This window comes from Onychomys torridus, chromosome 12, assembly GCF_903995425.1.
Source record: "Onychomys torridus chromosome 12, mOncTor1.1, whole genome shotgun sequence".
Lineage (NCBI taxonomy): Eukaryota > Metazoa > Chordata > Mammalia > Rodentia > Cricetidae > Onychomys > Onychomys torridus.
Genome location: NC_050454.1, coordinates 15,507,413 through 15,527,321, shown reverse-complemented (window position 1 = coordinate 15,527,321; position 19,909 = coordinate 15,507,413). Strand labels below are relative to the sequence as shown.

Here is a 19,909-nt window from a genome sequence, read left to right as displayed (position 1 = left end):
CCTTGAACACCAAGGGTACAGAGCTGCTCTTCCTGCCTCAGCTCACATGCTGGTGGGTGGCACACCACGATTAGACCTCCAGTGGCCGGAGGGGCAGCATGTGAACTCTATGAGGCTAGCCGGAGGGCCCACATGGAAGAATGAAAGAGAAGAGGGCAGGAAGGAAGGAGGAGACCACTGCTGAGGATGAGCCCTTCTTCTTACAGTGGCCTTTTTCCGAGCTCCCTAGCTGCTGCTGCCTGGGATCTCTAGCTTCAGTCTTACTTTACAACTGTGAGGGAGGAGCAGGACAGACAAGAAAGGCCTCAGGAAGCTGAAGTGTTCTGTCCTAAATTGCAAGTGTCACAGACAAATCACCAACTGCCTCACGTACATAAACATGCACTAAGCCTCCATGTTCTAGAATGCTGAATTCTATTACCTGAAAAATAGTACGATGGCAGGCACAGTTTTAGAGAAGTCCCAGGAAGAGAGCTTCTGTCCAGCACTGTCTCAGGTGGAGACCTCCTACACAACCTCCAGGACTGCTGTGGGCACCGTGGAGCTAGGGCCATAGTGTGAAGCAGCTGGACTTCCCATGCTTCTTTCCTGTGGTTTAAAGGTCTAAGGATTTCCTTAGATCTTTAAGAATAAAATAGGGATCTCTGGAGCCTGCCATCTTAGGATTGTCTATCCATTATCTCCCTCAATTAGGAATCCCATATGGCTCTGTGTACCCTCTGCCATCCTGTGACTTTCCAGTACTGGGGGGGTGGAGGTAGAAGGAAATTCCTAGGGAGGCCACCACAACACCCTGGAAGCCAGGGGATGGACACTATTATCATTTAAAACTGTAGCAATAGACTCTTTTTTTAAAAGTTTATTTATTTTAGTTTATGGTTTGCTGGGACGTACATGCACCATGTGGATGCAGTGACTTCAGAAGTCAGAAGAGGGCATTAGAATCTCCAGAACTGGGGTTATAGATGGCTATGAGCCATCACCATCTTGTGGGTGCTGGGAACTGAACCTAGGTCCTCTGGAACAGTAGCTAGTACAGCCCACTACTGACCTTTCACTGTTGTTGAGACAAGACCTCAAATATCCCATGTTACCTTCCAAATCCCTGTATAACTGATGGTCATTTTGAACTTCTGATTCTTTTGCATGCATAAACTGCCACATCTTGTTCATGAACTGGGCTTACTGAATGCTAGACAAGCACTCCAGCTACATCCCCAGCTCCAGCCACTGACTTCCCTCCTAAGGAGTTAGAATGCCTGGACTTTGTATAGAGACGTGATAACGGGAGAATTACAGAACCCTGCATTCCTGGGTATTTCTGTCGGTAGAACAGAAGTTAACTGACATAACAGGAATGGAGCCCAGTGGAGCTAGCCTGAGAAATAAAACACATGAGCTACAAATGGGAAGACCCCAAGAGCAGGGTCGCTCAAGGCTGCTGTAGCTCCTCCACACCCTGGATGTTTGCCCTACTAAGTTCCAGTACTGCACTGATCCCAAACCCTTTGGATGCCAAGTCCTCCCTTCTCTGTGCCACTATATATTGGAAGTGTGTGACTTTCTTATTTTATTTTTTTTAAAAAGATGTGTATGTGGGGCTAGAGGGATGGTTCAGTGGTTAAGAATACTTATTTTGGAGGACCCAGGTTCAGTTCCCAGCACTTACACAGTGGTTCACAAACTATAGTTTCAGGGGATCTAATCCCCTTTTTTGACCTCCATAGGGTATGAGGCACACATGTGGTACATACATACATATGTGCAGACAAAACACATAAAATACACATAAAATAACTAAATGAATCTTTTAAAAAATTTTTAAAAAATGTGTATGTATGTGTCTGTGTATGGGTAGGAACATACCCAGAAAAGACCCAATCCTAGATCTCTATAAATCAAATATATATTCTAACAAAATGTCTAGTTTACTTTTGTACACACTATTAGAATGTGAGAAATACTCATCTAACTCACTAGTGTTTTAATATAAAAACTTTGTTTAGTATGATTTAAATATAGCATTTCAAAAGTATCTGTTGTTAGTTGATAAAAATATCACATGAACACAAGCTTTAAAAAACTGCAGGGGGTGCTAGTCACTGTCTAGCCTGCTGCTCCCTTACAGTATACTCAATTGCGTCTCCTTCTTACAGATCAACATGTGAACAACTCATCTAAGAAGGAGCTTAGGGCTCTTGGATTTGGGAATGAGGACTCAGAAAGGAGGTGAGACCAAGAGGACACGGATCTCCTTAGGGCATTTCTCAGAGCTGAGAATTCAGAAGGTATCTGAAAACAGCCATTCCTTGGCCCTGGGCCCAGACATCCTCTATATCCGGAGTGGGACCCGAAATCTGCCGTTTTAAAAAATTTTATTTATTTGTTTGTTTGTTTATTTATTTGTTGGCTTTTTGGGACAGGCTTTCTGTGTGTAGCTTTGGCACCTTTCCTGGAACTCACTCTGTGGACCAGGATGGCCTAGAACTCAGAGAGATCCACCTGCCTCTGCCTACTGAGTGCTGGGATTAAAGGCGTGCGCCACCACCGCCCGGTGAAACCTGCATTTTAAATAAATATTCTTAGTAATTCTGGCCTAAGTGTAAACGTCTTAGAACTTTAATGAGAGAAGTCAGTGAATTAGAGATTCACCCAAGAGCCACGAGAGCAAAACTTCAGAAGTAGGGCTGGGGAGCTCGTGAAAGCTTGGGTTCAGTCCCCAACACTGTATAAACCAGGCGTGGTAGTACAGGCCAGGGGTCACAGACTAAAGGTGGAGATGGAAGGATAAGCGTTTAAGGGCATCCTCAGCTACAAGGGAGTTCAAGGCCAGCCTAGGAGCCATGGGACTTTATGTGATAGTTAATTTAACTTGTTAACTTGACATGACCCGAGAAGAGTCTCAGTGAAGGATTGTCTAGATCAGAGGTTCTCAACCTGTGGGTCACAACCTTTGGGAAATCTCTAAAAATATTATGATCATAGCAGTAGCAAAATTACAGTTTCGAAGTATGAGTACTACGGTTATATAATCAGAATGACAGTTATGAAGTAGCAATGAAAATAATCTTATAGCTGGGGGTCACCGCAACATGAGGAACTATATTGAAGGGTCACAGCATTAGGAAGGTTGAGAGCACTGGTCTAGATGAATGCCTATGGGGGTCTGTCTCAATTGATTCTGATGTGGGAGGGCGCAGCCCACTGTGGGTGGCACCATCTCCTTCTTCTGGGTCCTGGATCACAGCAGTATAGAATGGGCTGAGTAATAGGAAGATGTATACATCTGTGCTCTTCCTGTTCCTGATTAGATGTGACAAGCCCCTCCATGTTCCTGTTTGACTTACCACAGTGACAGATTATAATCTGGAACTGTAAGTGGAAAAGCTCTTTCTCCTTAAAGCTGCTTCTGTCAAGGTGTTTTGATCACAGCAAGAGAAAGGAAAGTAGAATGCCATGTAACAAAAGCGTACACATACACTGCAGAGAAAACCTGACCGCCGCCGCTGCCCATCGGCACACGGTGTCCAAGGGATTTAATGGCAGAGTCACACCTCAATATGCACAGGGGAAAATGAACTGTGGAAGAGGAAGCAGGGCCTGGATCTCTGGCAGGGGCCCTCTACTCCACAAGGAGGGAGAAAGCTAAGAGGAAGGTAAGTAACTGATTCGCTGTCAAGACCCTGGACTCAGAAGTCTACCTCCAAATCTGCACTTTGCTGGTGCGAAAGTCATTTTGCCTCTCTAGCTTCCAAACTCTAACGGAGGGCCCAAGCTACCTCCAGAGGCTGCGGTCAAGATCAAAAAAGAAAACTTTCTGTAAATTATAATGTATCAAACAATAATTAATACAGTAATAAGGCACCGGACACTACTTCCTTAAATACTGATTTCGACATATTTGTTGAATGGCAAGAATAGTAAAGTAAATGTCAGGAAGCCCAGAGCTCCCACAAAGGGGCGCCAAATAAACGAGTTGCCTGGAGTGAGTCAAAGAGAATGTGGGGCACAAATGGTAAGGAAAGGAGTTGAGGCTCTCTCTCTCTTTGGGGTTTAGTTTTATCTTAGGCCAGTCACCTCCAGCAGAGTGCAGAGCTTCTCCACTGCCCTTGGCTGGAGGCCTTGAACATCTCCCCCAGCTATTCTCCACAGCACTCTTACTCTAAAAACCCAGGAGGATTTGGAGTGGGTTTTGCAGAGGGCTGGGTCAAGGACAGAAAAGAGCAGTGATCAAGCTGGGTGTCTAGGAGTCTGAGGCCAAGCTTAGCTGTTTCAAAACAAGCAAGGATAGGTGGGTTTTTGTTTCTGAAGAGAGTCAAGGTGGGAAACAGAAAGTGAATCTTGCCCATTGCACTTCATTTTAAAGATCCTGGCCCTGTCTCAGTTCAATGAGAAGACTCACACTCAGACCCAGGCAGAGAGTGAGGAAGCAAGTACCAGCAGAAGCCAGATGTGGAAGCAGGCAGCTGAGATCTGGGACAGACAGGAGGAAACTTGGGGAAGGACAAGGTCAGCCAGAGTTGTGGAGTGCCTGTGGTAACGCCCCTCTCGCCTCCATGCTGACTGCTGTACCACAGTTTTTCTTTGTTTGTGTGTATAACCTCTTTAAAAGGAAACGGAGGGAGGAGGATATTTACTACATTAGGGAAAGGAAAAGCTTTAGTATAGAGAAACATTTTTTTCCCCTTGAGACAGGGTCTCTCTGGTTTTAAACAGAGATCAGCCTGCTTTCTGCCTGGGATTGAAGGTGCTGGGATTACAGGTGAGCACCATCAGGCCCACCTAAGATACTTTCTCAACAACCATGCCACTGAGGTGTCCCAAGCTGAAGAGTGGGTCCTTATGGTGTAAGAGAAAACCCTCTGATCACCTTTAGTCCACAAGCATATCCTGAGCACTGGTGTCGCTGGTATCCCATGGGTAAAGAATTAAAATGTCAAGAGAGGATACACATCCTATACAGTCCCCTAAAACACCTCAAGCTGGGTGTGGTGGCACATTTGGGAGGTGGAAACAGGAGGGTCAGAGATTCTAGAGAATTAAGTTTGAGGTCAGCCTGGGCTGCACAAGAGCCCGTTTTTTTTTGTAAAAGAAAGGGAGGAAAGGGGAGGAGAGAGGGAGTGACTTACATCAACATAAAAGTCCGATCTTGAAAGGTTTCTGAGCTCTGCCTCAGCACACCACATAAAATTACAGGAAAAAAACAAAAACAAAACCTTAGTTGGGCCTTAGTGGCGCATGTCTTTAATCCCAGCACCAGGGAGGCAGAGGCAGGCAGATCTGTGAGTTCAAGGCCAGCCTAATCTACAGAGCAAGTTCCAGGACAGCCAGGGTTACACAGAGGAACCCTGTCGGGGGAAAAAAACAAAACAAAACAAAACCAATAACAAAAGGAAGGAAGGAAGGAAGGAAGGAAGGAAGGAAGGAAGGAAGGAAGGAAGGAAGGAATGTGTAAAAGGACTCTGAAGTAAGGAAGACATTACATGGTATATTATAAGTACCACAACTTTCCTAACTATGTAGCAATTAAGAATGAGAACAAAGGGCTGTATGCTACACTAGAATTTATTTTCCTGTTTCAACTTTTAAAACTATAGTTACTAAGAGTAGGTACACAATCATTTTGCATTCTTCCTACGTGATAAGTTTGGATAGATCTTGAAAGAACGAGAGAGAGATTAGTAAGTAAAGTCCATAGATAGGCTAATTCCATGTGAACATAACAAAATGATAGTTTAAGGTTAAAGTTAATAGATAAGCAATCACTAGAACCCCAGGGAATCCCATGATGATGCTAACAGGTTGAAGCAACTGTAAGCTAAAGATGAGTCCTTGTCCTTGCCAATACCCCACCTCCAGGTAATATCAGTGAGAAAAAACTAACACAGAACAGCAGAACCCTCCTCAAAACAACGTGAAATAAACCAGTGCTTGGTTATGGATTCACACCCGAGGGAATGACAGTTTTCTTCCCCCAGTTCTGGTGGTGAGTGCTCCTGGACCCCAAGGCCCTGTATGAGCATCTATACCTGGCACATGTAGAAATGCCATTAGCCCAGACTGGTGGGCTAGAAACAAGTTTGCTTCTCTTGGTACCATTCTCTCCAAATGATGCAGGACCAACATGCTGCCTATAGACAGACACCAACTGAGCTGCTGATAATTGAATTGCACACCAAACCTCCACGGGAAGTGAGGCTGCAGGTCTTCAACTAGGATTCAACTGGCTCTTGAGCAACAATGAAGACTGGGGTATGTTTTCCCTTCTAACCCAACTGCAGCAGTATACGTAAACTTTAACTTGGCTGTTTTAAATGATCTGGAGTTCTATCTTCAGCCATAACAAACATGTACAAGAAAAGCTCACTGCTAATATTTATTTTACTTACCTCTTTGACACTATGTGTTACTGCCCATATTAGAAAAACTCTTGACATCACCTGGAAAGAAGTCAGGACAACAGAAGATGGCACAATTCCTGAAAGAAATTTAGGATGATAAATTAATGTACTGTACTAAGTTTTATCACATAATATGTTTTCCAAAACTTCCCAATTGAAATGTCTACAGTCAACACTCTCTGTAGAAACTGAAATTTACCTATGCTGCTACAGATTAACTCTGGCAATGCCACTAAAACCTTTTTTCCTGCCTCAAAGCAGTAACACTGTTGGTGACAACTGAGAAAGCTGGCCACCTTTCTTAAGTCTTCAGAGTCAGTGACCAACTACAGCATTGCTGATACTTACAGTCAAAACAAAAGCACCACCCAACCATTGAACAGGGGCTCTGATGGTTCATTTTCTAATATGGCTTTCATGATGACTAAGCAACTGCGCAGGAAATCAGTCCTACTTGTGTCTAAGGCTCAAAGTTCCTGGCTATCAAACTTGAATATTTGGCCAACAAGCCCAGCAAAATCAAAAATTTTATTATTTATTTATTTATTTATTTTGGCTTTTAGAGGCAGGGTTTCTCTGTGTAGCTTTGGAGCCTGTCCTGGAACTCACTCTGTAGTCCAGGCTGGCCTCGAACTCACAGAGATCCACCTGCCTCTGCCTCTGGAGTGCTGGGATTACAGGTGTGAGCCACCACCGCCCGGCAAAGTTTATTATTTTAAAACAATTTCTTCTCACCTTGTTCACTGCAAACATAAGTCCAATTATCCTACCAATGCACTCAGTTTATAATATGAGAACATCTTTATTTTAAATAACCATCAAATTCTGCTAAACTTATAATTCTTTGGCTTCAAATGCTAGAACCATGACCCCTACCTAGACACAAGCCACATGTAGCATTCTTGCCTCCTTAAACCCCCAAATAAATCATCATCTGGAAACATTCTTTTCTCTTTGTGACTTTAAACTAGCATAGAACTGTTCTAAAACAAGATTTGGAAGCCAGCAGCTCTTCTGATTCTGTCTGACCCCACTACTGCCAAGGCCTATTCTTACTTGCTAGACCCTTGAGGTTGAACATGGGAAATTCTGCAGTGTCTTTCTAACTTTAAAGTCAACCTTATCTTCAGCACAGTCAGTGGACCATCTCTATCCTCCACCGTCTCTATTCTTCAGCACACTCACTGGCTAGCCTGCACCATCTCTATTCTTCAGCACACTCACTGGCTAGCCTGCACCATCTCTATTCTTCAGCACACTCACTGGCTAGCCTACACCATCTCTATTCTTCAGCACACTCACTGGCTAGCCTACACCATCTCTATTCTTCAGCACACTCACTGGCTAGCCTACACCATTTCTATTCTTCAAGCTCCCTAAAATACAGTCCTCTGAACATTTATACAGCAGGACAAAGAACAACTTGCCAAAGACCAGGTACGAGTCAGATGAAACTACAACTGTCACCACAGGGTTGGCTAAACAGGAAATCACTTTGTGTCTACTTAAGGGATGTTCTATCATGCTAAACAATGGATCTTTATAAAGATTCATGGGCTTTGAAGAGGAATAGTTTGGTTCCTCAAAGCAAATATCATGGGAATGTCAAACACAATGTTTGGAATATAGAGACATGTAGAACGAATGGAAGGAAATACAAATACAGAGATAGGTAAATGGAATACATATTGAGTCTAGACAAGAACTTTTACAGTCAGTTGATTTTCAATAAACATACAAGTCAATTCCATAGAAAAAGGATTTTATTTTCAACAACTGGTACAACTGAGTACTTACAGGTGAAAACAAAGGACTTATATATAAAACCTGACTCAAGAACTGAGGGGATGGCATAATGGTTAAGAATGCTTCCTGTTCTTCCAGCTGGATTCTTAGCTCCCGTGTTGAGTGGGTTGTCCAGTAAGTTCAGCTCTAGGGAACCTGATATCTCTTCTGACCTCCTTGGGCACCCGCACACATGTGGCACAAGCACACTGACACATACACTATTTTAAAAAACTAAGAAAGAAATTAACTCAAGGCTGAGGTACAACTCAGTGTCAGAGCATTTGCCTAGCAAGGTCCTAGGTTTGAGTCCTAGTCATGCATGTGCAAACAAACACAGACACAAATACATCCACACACAACCCCACATGGAGGGGGGGGGCGCTATCAAAACCTTCAGGGCTGGCTGAAACCCTAAAACTCAGCAGAAAACAGGTATAAATCTTGAAGGTTTGAGTCACATAACAGTTTATGAGATACGGCACTAAGGAAAAAAATACAATTGGCTCATAAAACCCAAAAGCTTGTGTGCTTCAAAGGATACCTAAAAGGAAGTGAACACAGCTGTGTTCCAGTTTGGATATGAACCTTGGTGCCCAATGTAACAATGTTCAGAGACGAGCTAAAAGTGCCCAAGTGACCTCATCAATGAGCTAATCCACTGAAGGGTTCCTTGACAAGTGAAAGACCTCAGGAGGTAGGGCCTAACTGAAGGAGATAGGTCACTGGGGTATGCCTTGAGAGGGTACGTACTGTCTCTGGATCTTGTCTTGCTTTTGTGTTTTTCTTGCATCCTGCCATCATCAGAGAAATAGCCCCTTTGTCCCATGTTACTTCTGCTGTGACACTGTTTCACAGCCCCACAGTAATGCAGCCAAATGACCATGGAATGAAAGTGTAAGCCAGAATAGCCCTTCAGTCACCATGATGGAACTCTAGCATACCACAGACAGGAAAAGATCTGTAATCTTATCTGACATATGAAAAAAATTTACAATTCCATAATGAAAAAAACAACCAAATTAAAAAAAAATATTCGAGAGGGATGTGAAAAGCCACTAAACATCATTAGTCTTCAGGAGACACAAATCAAAATCAAATGAGATTTACTCCACACCAGCCAGCACAGCATATCTGTTTAGACTGTGAAATGGTACAGTCACTCTGGACAGTGGTCAGTGCCTCAAAGTATTAAACACCGAGTCACATCACACCTATACAGGCGCACCCATGAGTGTGCACGCGCACACACACACACAATTTATGTTTCCACAAAAATATGTTTATGTATGTTCATAGTGGTATATATGAACCAAGAAGTAGGGGTAAGTGTCTATTAACAGATGAATGGTAAACAAAATGTGATATACTCTTAAAAACAAAGATTAATATAAATACAGGGCTAGAGAGATGGCTCAGAAATAAAAAGCCTGGTTGTTTCTCTAGAGGACCCAGGTTCCATTCCTAGAACCCATATGTCTGCTCACAGCTGTCTGTAACTCCAGTTCCAGGAGATCTGATACCCTCTTCTGGTTTCTGTGGGCACCAGGGATGCAAGTGATACACAGATACGCAGGCAAATGAAACATCCATACACATAAAGTAAATTAATAAAAATTAAAAATAGAGCTGGGCGGTGATGGCGCATGCCTGTAATCTCAGCACTTGGGAGGCAGAGGCAGGTGGATCTCTGTGAGTTCGAGGCTAGCCTGGTCTACAGAGCTAGTCTAGGACAGGCTCCAAAGCTACAGAAAAACCGTCTCGGAAAAAATAAAATAAAAAATTAATTAATTAATTAATTAATAAAAATTAAAAATAGAATAAAATAGAGATATACATGCTTGAAATTCTCAAAGAATTAAAATTATATTAAAAATGAAACAAATGTAAAAAGAAATGAAGTACTGATATATGCCACAATATTGATGAATCTTCAAGCTACTATACTGAATTATAAGAAGTCAATGGTAAAAGGCCACACAAATTTGTATGATAGAAAGAAGATCTGTGGTTACCTAAGGCTGGAATTTTGGGGGAAATAGGAAGTGAGTGTTAATGGATTTCCTTTTGGGGTAATGAAAATGTTCTAAAATTGACTGTGGTAATGGTTGCACAACTCATTATGCACTCTAAATGGGTGGATTATATCTGAATAAAGAGATGTTATTAAAAATAAGTATGAGTGAAGTGCAAAGCCTGGTTACATAATTATGTAACACAGCTAAAGAAGCTAATTAGTGAATCAAACATTTAGATAATACCTCGAGTAAGTTTTACAAAAGAGCTGGAGAATTAGATTTTTATGAGCAGCAAGCATTTGTTTTTTAAGATGAAAGTTTCTAGCTGCTGCTGCTTCCTCCTGCTCTTACTCAAAGACCAGCTCATCACATAAAACTATGGCTTTGCCCTTAATTTCTGTCCGACTTCCTTGACCACTAAACAGTGTGCCGTGCCGCTGAGCTGCTGGTGTTTCTCACAATGCTCCAGGATGCTGTTGTGTCTTCATGAGGTTCAGTCCGGACTTCAGAGTTGTAAGCTCAAAACTGATTCTATCTCATTCCCCATCAGGAATCGAGTGCTGGGAAACTGACTTATAATAACCAAACCATGCAAGATGCCGTAATAATCCAAATGGTTATTTATTCATCTGTAATAGTGGCACAGCTTCCTAATAAACAGGGATTGCAGAGATCCTTATCTGTGGCCAAAATTAGAATGCTTAGAAGTGTGACTTCAAATAGACTTTGGAGAGTCTGGAAGAAAAGTGCAACTAAACTGAACATTGGAACCCCCCCCCCCCCACACACACACAACGATGGACTCTGGGGTGCAGGCTAGGCAGGCATTTTATCACCAAGGTACATCCCACACCCACAAGGGATTCTTTTATTTTATATTTTAAGATTTATTTAATGCGTATGAACATTTTGCCTGCACATCTGTTGTGTGTGCACCACATGTGTGCCTGGAGTCTGAGGGAGTGAAAAGAGCGGATCCCCTAGAACTACAAGTACGGATGGTGGTGAACTTGGGAACTGAACCTTGCTTGGCCTTTTGCAAGAACAAGTGTTCTTAACTGGTAAGTCATCTCTCCAGTCTCCAACAAGGGACTGTGTTTTGGGAGACAGGATCTTTCTATGTAATCCTGTCCTAGGACTTGTTATGTAGACTAGGCTGGCCCCAAACTCTCGAAGATCTATCTGCCTGCTGAAATTAAAGGCATGTTCCACCATGCCCAGCCCAACAAAGGATTCTTACTCACTCCTTCTTTACCACAAAGCACACTTTTCTAGATAATAAGAGTATATTTGCTTTCCTTTCAAAGATGCTAAATAAAAAAATCAAAGTTTTCCTTAGAAACAAAATTTGAAATTCAAAAACAATGATTTATTCCTTTTTTATCTTTATTTTTAAAAATGTATTTATTACTATTGTGTATGTATGGTATGATGTGATGTGTGTGCTACAACATTCATGTGGAGGTCAGAAGACAATTTGTGGAGTTTGGGTCTCTCCTTCAACATTTATGTGAGTTCCAGGGACTGAACTCAGGTCGTTAGGCTTGCCCAGCATGTACTTTACCAGTAGGCTGAGCCACCTTGAAAGCCCTCTGAGTATATTTAAAAATACATATGAATACTAATGCTAGGGATCTTTGTACTGTTTACCCTCATATATTTCTTTTATATTCTTCAAAATACTTTGAATGATACTATTTCTTTGAGTGAATATATTTACCCATTTTCATTACCACAAATTCCTTGCTATAGTAAGTGAAGGAATAAAATACTATAAACAACTTAGAATTTTTGTTTGTTTGTTTTTGTTTTTCGAGACAGGGTTTTTCTGTGTAGCTTTGCACCTTTCCTGGAACACGCCTTGGAGACCAGGCTGGCCTCGAACTCATAAAGATCCGCCTACTTCTGCCTTCTGAGTGCTGGGATTAAAGGCGTGCACCACTGCCTGGCACAACTTAGAATTTTTGAGCATAGATTTGTTCAAGAACTATTTTCTTGGGGCAGTTTCTCAAGAGCACAAGTAGTAAGTCAAATGGTATGAACATTTTTACAGCTCTTGAAACACACTGCCAAATCACTTTCCAGTTTACTATCAATTTGAATTCTTCATCAGCGATATCCAAGAGTGCATGCCTATGGCGTATTCCCAAACCAGAAGCTAGTTAACGCTGTCTAGTGACTACTGGCCTGCTTTAGGCACCCCTGCATCAGGAGCCAGGGGCCTGATTACTTAGACTCACCCACTTCCCCACACGTGTTCAGCTCTTAGAACCACTGCAACTGATCTCACCGACACCCAGCAAACAGTTGCTGAGGCCCTGATCTAAGCGCACACTCAACATGCCTGCTCCTCTAGTCCAGCTAAGATGCCAAGAAGGCTCTGGGGATGGTGCTCATTGCATAATCCTCCTAGGGCACAATGTTCAATCCCAACACAGTATAACAACAACAAAACAAGAAATCATCTAACAAAATAGGCCAGCAGGAGCTAGGCAGGGTGGCACATGTCCAAAGTCCAAGGCATAAAGATTGTAAGTTCAAGGCCAGCCTAGGCTAAAATAGGGGTACTCTCTCAATTCAGATTCCTGATACTAGCTTGTGCCAAGCTAACACAAAAACTATATGTAAAGGGGTATAGCAAAGAAAGTGCTAGAATGGTTCCTCCATTGGGGGATTTCTTAATTAATTAATCAATTAACTAATTAACTAATTAATTAATGGTTTCTCAGGACAGGGTTTCTCTGTGTGGCTTTGGAGCCTGTCCTGGAACTCACTCTGTAGACCAGGCTGGCCTCGAACTCACAGAGATCCACCTGCCTCTGCCTTCTGAGTGCTGGGATTAAAGGTGTGCGCCACCACTGCCTGGTGGGGGAAGGTTTTTCTTGTGACTAAGACAGAGAGAACACCCAGAGGCACCTGGGGCTGTCCAGAGCAGAGAGAAAGAGAAAGAGACTGGACATGGCCAGGGTAGGGAAGCAGGACTAGTAATATAACAAGAGGGAGACCAGTGAGAGTAGCAGGGTTCTAAGGAAGATGAATACCTGGGAGAGGGAAGCCTGGGGGCTGGAGCAGGCCTGAGAGTTTAGGGTAGAAGTGGGCCGTGTGTGTGTGTGTGTGTGTGTGTGTGTGTGTGTGTGTGTGTGTGTGTGTCCAGGATGCTAGCGTGGACTTTGAAATGTGTAACTGGTACTTGTGAAAAGGCCCTGGAGGCCAGCATGAACTTTGAAATGATGACAGGTACCACAGGTATGTCAATGGGGAGCCACATGCCCCTTCTCCAGAATAAAGGAAATGACTCCTTTGGGTGGACAGAAAACCCATGTCACAAGTTCCTGAGGAGTGCTGGATTTTATCTAACTGCCAAAACTCCTTCTATAGTCTTGCTTGAGATGGGCCAAGACTGTCATTTCTGGTTATCTGCACTGCCTTTGGGAGTTTGGGAAATTAAAAGTTTTCTTTGACCTTGACATTCCAGCCTTTTGTTGACGTGTAAGACAGAGATGACTCTCCGCAGCTGCTCCTCAGCTGAGGAGGGTCGTCTTGGTGGGCCAGGAAGGCTGGGGTGCAGGACAGAGGTGGGGAGAGGGAGGTGAGTGGGGCAACTGCAGCAGACTTGGGGAGACTCTGTCAAAAGCATCAGTTCACTGACTGTGCCTGAGGAGCCAGGAGCAATCACACTGGCGGGACTGGTTCACATCCCAACACAAGCAAGAAGAGGGGCCTTTCTATAAGGAAGACCGGCTGATACTGCCAGACCCAAGGCAGCCCTGGATTCCAGCTACACAAACAGATGGTCCACAAAACCTTATCTCTGAAGCATCTGCATCAGAGTGAGGCTGGCGGTTATCAGGTGCATTTCATAAGAAACTGTCAACCCCGTGCTCATTTCTGGAAGGATGTTGTACAGTGTGATGTTTACCCTAACTCTATGTGACTCTTCTATAAAACTCTGGATGGGAAATCTGCTTTAGACCCTTATGCTTGCTCCTTTCCTATGGTAAGAACTGTATAACTCAGTCACCTTGGTACCCAGACAGCTTTAAGTTAAACCTAAAGCATGAATCCCGTGCAGTCAGAGTAAGGACAGATAAGGCCCTCTAGATGCCCTTTCTTTTCCACTTCTGTACCCAATCCCACTGTGCATGGAATCTTAAACTCCAAACCACAGATTGTTATTTTTAGGTGTAGGGATCCTGCAATCTTGTTAGTAAATTCCATATTAAAATTCATTCAATAAAGATTTGCTGGAGCCTATCGTCATTTAACAAGTACTTCTAGGGTACCTCCTCTGTGCCAGGTTCTGTTCTCTTGGTGGGATTCCAACAGCAGAAGACAAAGTCCTATATGCGCTTAAACACGGCATCTAAGGGACATTCTTTAAAACACCTCTAATTCTGAGATTTTTCCAGGAAAGCAAGGAGGGTGCTTGGCATTTGTGAGTAAGAGAATGGTATGGTCACATCACAGGTAAAAAAAGCTACTGTCAGGCCAGGTTTGGTGGCACACACCTTTAATTCCAGCACTTAGAAGCAGAGGCAGACAGATTTCTGAGTTCAAGATCAGCCTGGTTTACAAAGCTAGTTCCAGGACAACCAGAGCAAATAGTGAGACTCTTGTCTCAAAACAAAACAAAACAAAACAAAGAAAAAAGGAAAAGAAAGAAAAGTTACTGTCAGCAACACAATCCTTTAGTAAGGCAAGGGTATAATTTGAGAAATAATGAAAGAAATTTTTGTTGGAAGGGCAAAGAACTTGTGAAGCGTAACACTAGCAAATACAAGATGCACTCTGTGTGTGTGTGACCTGTACACCGGGGACCTGGCAATCAGTTGCCCATTGACGCAGACATGAGTATTGGCTGAGTCATTTAGTCCTGCAGGGTGGAGAAGTCCTGGAAATCCTCCTGCCCAGAGCGGCCCTCAGGTAAACTGGGTGAGAAGGCTGGTAGTCTGGCCACATAGGAGCAAGGCAAGACAGAAGACTAAATACTAAAAAAGTAAGGCAGGGTTGGGAATAGAGTAGGCAGTGATTATGTGGAATGGAAGCCAGGGAGGAGACAATTAGCAAGACATAAGGACATGGTAATGGACACCGAACCAATGCACGGATTTAAAAAAAAAAAAAAAAAAAATGGCAGTTAGCACCAGAGAATAAGCTAAATGCCAGCAGGTGAAACCAGATCACAGAACCTCCCCACCAGATACCTGCATACTGAATCATAGGTATCTATCAGTAGCAACCAAAGAGAATGGGCACAACTAAATGGGCAGCGCGTTCAAGAGTATTATACTGGGTGGTGGTGGCGCATGCCTGTAATCCCAGCACTCGGGAAGCAGAGGCAGGCGGATATCTGTGAGTTTGAGGCCAGCCTGGGCTACAGAAAGAGATCCAGGACAGGTACCAAAACTACAGAGAAACTCTGTCTTGAAAAACCAAAACCAAAAAAAAAAAAAAAAAAAAAGGGTATTATGCCTACCCAAGATGTCATTCTGTATAGAAGCAAAAGTTAAGACATCACTAGAACAAGAAAGAACCCAGTACACAATCCTGATTCAATGTAAGCTTTTTGAAGAAACACAAGCTATTGGAAATCCATCCAAGTGAAGTAAATCAAAACAGAGAACTCAGAATTCTTCCTCAGAGGGATGTTCTAGTAAGCTTCTCAAGGGATAAAAAGCTTTAGTTTGATAAACCCCAAACACACAGGATTTCTCGTTAGAGTATAAAGGTTATCCATCTTGAAGATTCCATCTATCTACCACCTGCACCATGTTACCATGTGATAAAAGAATGTTCTTTGGAATAATTATCTAAAGTTAATAAAGTTAATTTTGACCATATCCTTCCCATCGTCCTGGGTTTCCGCTTCTCTCCGACACGCCCACTTTGACCCACTAGCACACAATAGAGGCTCACCAGTAAAATTTACAATTATTTTCTTTCTTTTTTCTACCAGTACTGACAGTCAAATCCAGGGAGACACACACACACACACACACACACACACACACACACACACACAGAGCAAAAGGTTCTGTGAGTTCAAAGACAGTCTGATCTATCTAGTGAGTTCCAAGCCATTGAGGCTACACAGAGACTCTGTCTCAAATCACACAAACAAAAAGCAAAAAAACCCAGGTCCTTCATCCACACTGGTTAGGTGTGCTGTCACTGAGCTGTACTCTAATCTGACTCTCAGCTGTCATGTAGCTTCCCACACTACCCTCACTCTTTATAAGGACTACTAGTGTGGCTTCGCTTTTACTCTAGCCCCATGTTGGGTGCCAAAATGTAGTTGTTCGGTTTACTCTTCGTTCTTGGGGGCTCACTACCCAGCTCCCAAAGAAATCACTTATGAAGCCTTATTCTTAATTTATAAATGCTCAGCCTTAGCTTGGCTTCTTTCCAGCTTTTCTTAACTTATATTATCCTGTCTACCTTTTGTCTCTGGGCTTTTCCTTACCTTACTTCTGTGTATCTCACTTCCACTCTTGCTCCATGGCTGGCTGGGTGGCTGGCCCCTAGCATCTTCCTCTCCATCTCTTTTGCTCTTTCTTCTTTTCCTCCCAGATGTCTCCTGTTTATTCTCTCTGCCTGCCAGCCCTCCCTATCCTTTCTCCTGCCAAGCTATTGGCCATTCAGCTCTTTATTAGAACATCAGGTATTTTAGAAAGGCAAAGTAACACAGCTTCACAGAGTTAAACAAATGCAACACATCTTTGCATCATTAAACAAATGTTCCATTGTTACATGATTCCTACATGGTCTTATAATAAAAACCTGCAGCCCAATATCAGGGTAAAAGCTGAAAGATCAGAGAAGCAGAGCAGGCCACAGCTACCACTGCTTACCTCACCAACTCCTCAGCCTGACAGAGCCTCTCAGAAAGAGAGCAAATTCTGTCTCCTCCCGCCTTATATTCCTTTCTCTGCCTAGCCATATCACTTCCTGTCTCAACCTTCCTGGTGCTAGGATTAAAGGTGTGTGCCACCACTGCCTGCCCTCTGTGGCTAACTCTGTGGCTGGCTCTGTCCCCTGATCTTCAGGCAAGCTTTATTTCTTTTTTTTTGCTTTTTTTTTTTTTTGTCTGAGCTGAGGACCGAACCCAGAGCCTTGCGCTTGCTAATCAAGCGCTATACCACTGAGCTAAATCCCCAGCCCCAAGCTTTATTTCTTAGATTACAAATACATCACCACATTCCATAGCACAAACAAATGTAACACATCTTAAAAAATATTCTACAACAGAACATGACTTAAATTTCAAAATTAAAAGTAATATTCTTAACTAAAATTAAACATTTAGCACTAACAAAAAGATAATTCTGAATTTAAACCAATTCTAATTTTAACAGAGAAATTTTCTTCAATACTTTCTCTTGGCATACAAGTTAATGTCAATGAAAGAGAAAATATTTCTGGTGGAATGAAGAATGGATAGACAAGTCAGCGAGCAGGCAGAGCAGACTGACAGACTGGCATCACTGGGCTTGAATGTGATGATGTAGGCTACTCCAGACAGACAGTGGGCCATTCTCTGTTCTTTTCCCAGAAAGCAGAAAAGTGAACATGCCTCTTGAGGCTATAGCACCCAGCAACTATGGAGGCTACAGTCTCCAGAAAGCAATCGCTGTATAGTTTACACAACCACACTTATGCCACTGAGTTCTGACCAAGGAAATTTGGTGAAATCTTAGGCAGAAATCACCAGCACAAGTATGGCATTCATGTACCCTTTGGGGTTTACTGGAGGTTGTCACTTCAAAAACTGGATCAGTCACTGCAATCGTAGAGGTGCAAATGGGACATGTGTACCTTCAAGATGTGAAGAAGAATCCAAATGTAGCATTCAAACTGTTCAAACTCAAGCCAGCGGCAACTCCACAGAGCTGTTCACTGTATGACTGTGTACACCAGAGTGAGGGACCTCATCTCACCCAAAGTCTACCTCTCCAAGTCAGATTTCCACACAAGAGCCCTAAATGTAATCACTTCATGTGGCATTCAAAAGACGGAAGAAGAGGGCGTTTGGTCACTAAGTCACACGGTGAGCCAAGAGTAACCTAAGACATTTTCTCTCACAGAAGCAATTCTGCCTTAGGGAACATAGCCACAGGATACGTGGTGCATCTTGGAATACTAATTTTCCCTGGGATTTTCAGGGCAGATCTATTTTCACATTAATATTAAAAGTGACTCTTTCCACAGGCTGGCTGCCTCCATTCTCAAACTTCTTGGAGTAGTAGATTCCACCTGCTCTTAGGGAAACTCGGGAAAAGCACTAGAACACAGAAACAAAATGCAGGAGGCGGTTGGGTTGAGGGAAAATGGCAAGGAAAGTTGTTTGAAATTAGATGGTCTTCTAATAAAACACTCGAGGCCAGATAGGGTGAAAGCTGAAAGATCAGAGAAGCAGAGCAGCCATCCTCAGCCTAAAGAGAGTGAGTTCCTATTTCCTCACGCCTTGTACAACTTTCTCTGCCCTACCATATCACTTCCTGGGATTAAAGGTGTATGTGCTTCCCAAGCAAAGGCATGAGATCTCAGGTGCTGGGATTAAAAGTGTGTGCCACCACTGCCTGACCTCTATGTCTATCTAGTGGCTGGCTCTGTCCTCTGATCCTCAGGCACGTTTATTAGGGTACACAATATATCACCATAGAAACTACCATATGGGGGCTGGAGAGATGGCTCAGAGGTTAAGAGCACCAACTGCTCTTCCAGAGGTCCTGAGTTCAATTCCCAGCAACCACATGGTGGCTCACAACCATCTGTAATGAGATCTGGTGCCCTCTTCTGTATACATAATAAATAAATAAATCTTTAAAAAACAAAACAAAACAAAACTACCATACAACCAAAGAGGAGGCAACATCTATGTGGACACAGAAGCTAGCACACTTGTGTGGAGTGGGGTGTTGGCCCCGAGCTCTTTTTCTAGCCAGCATAACAATACAAAACAATTGCCTGTAACGGACAAGGAGCCAGGAGGTTGGCATGTTCTCATATACTGAACAGCTGACTGCTGCACTGGTTTTAGGTTGCTGACGTTTCAGAGCTGTTTCCTGCTTCAGACAGCAGCTGTCAATGCGCCTGTGACTAGCAGCTTCCTCTTCCATTTACCTGAGCTTCCTGTATGTAGAACACCCCCACTCAACTGGTTTTAGTACAAGGCTCAGTGTCTTCTGAAAGGAAGGGGCCTTTGAAGGTTCTGTCAAACTGCAGCTTCTCACCCACTTGTTTACTTTGGGGGTCTCTGCAATCACTGTCTAACCTCGGAATAAGAGCAAATCACAGACGTGAAACCTATGACGAGTCTCCAATGTTTCTGAACATAACAGAACAGAATGCCATTCTGAAAAAGGTGAAGCCATAAACATACTAGGAGTACACAGAAAGCCAGTGATAAGTCCCGGTGGCTCACTCAAATCTTCATTAAAGTCAGCATTCCAACACATTCCCATCTGAATATCTTTATGGTGTGCAGCACACAAGGGTTTATACCAGACTATTGAGTACTACAGTTTTGCTATATGGATGGTTCATATATTTTTGCGATGGTTCATATATTTTTGCTAGCAAGACCACTTCATTTTTTAAAAAATAAAACTGTCAAGGCGGACAGTGTTGGCGCACACCTTTAATCCCAGCACTCAGGAGGCAGAGGCAGGCGGATCTCTGTGAGTTTGAGGCCAACCTGGTCTA

General features: G+C 43.1%; 1 protein-coding gene across 1 annotated transcript in view; it reads right to left on the bottom strand.

The window, feature by feature from the left end:
- Window positions 1–19,909, bottom strand: part of Hacd2 (3-hydroxyacyl-CoA dehydratase 2) — a 103,198-nt gene that overhangs the window by 30,278 nt on the left and 53,011 nt on the right. The window contains exon 4 of the mRNA XM_036204006.1: window positions 6,390–6,478. Within this exon, the coding sequence (XP_036059899.1) occupies window positions 6,390–6,478 (89 nt within the window). The remainder of the gene's footprint in view (window positions 1–6,389; window positions 6,479–19,909) is intronic.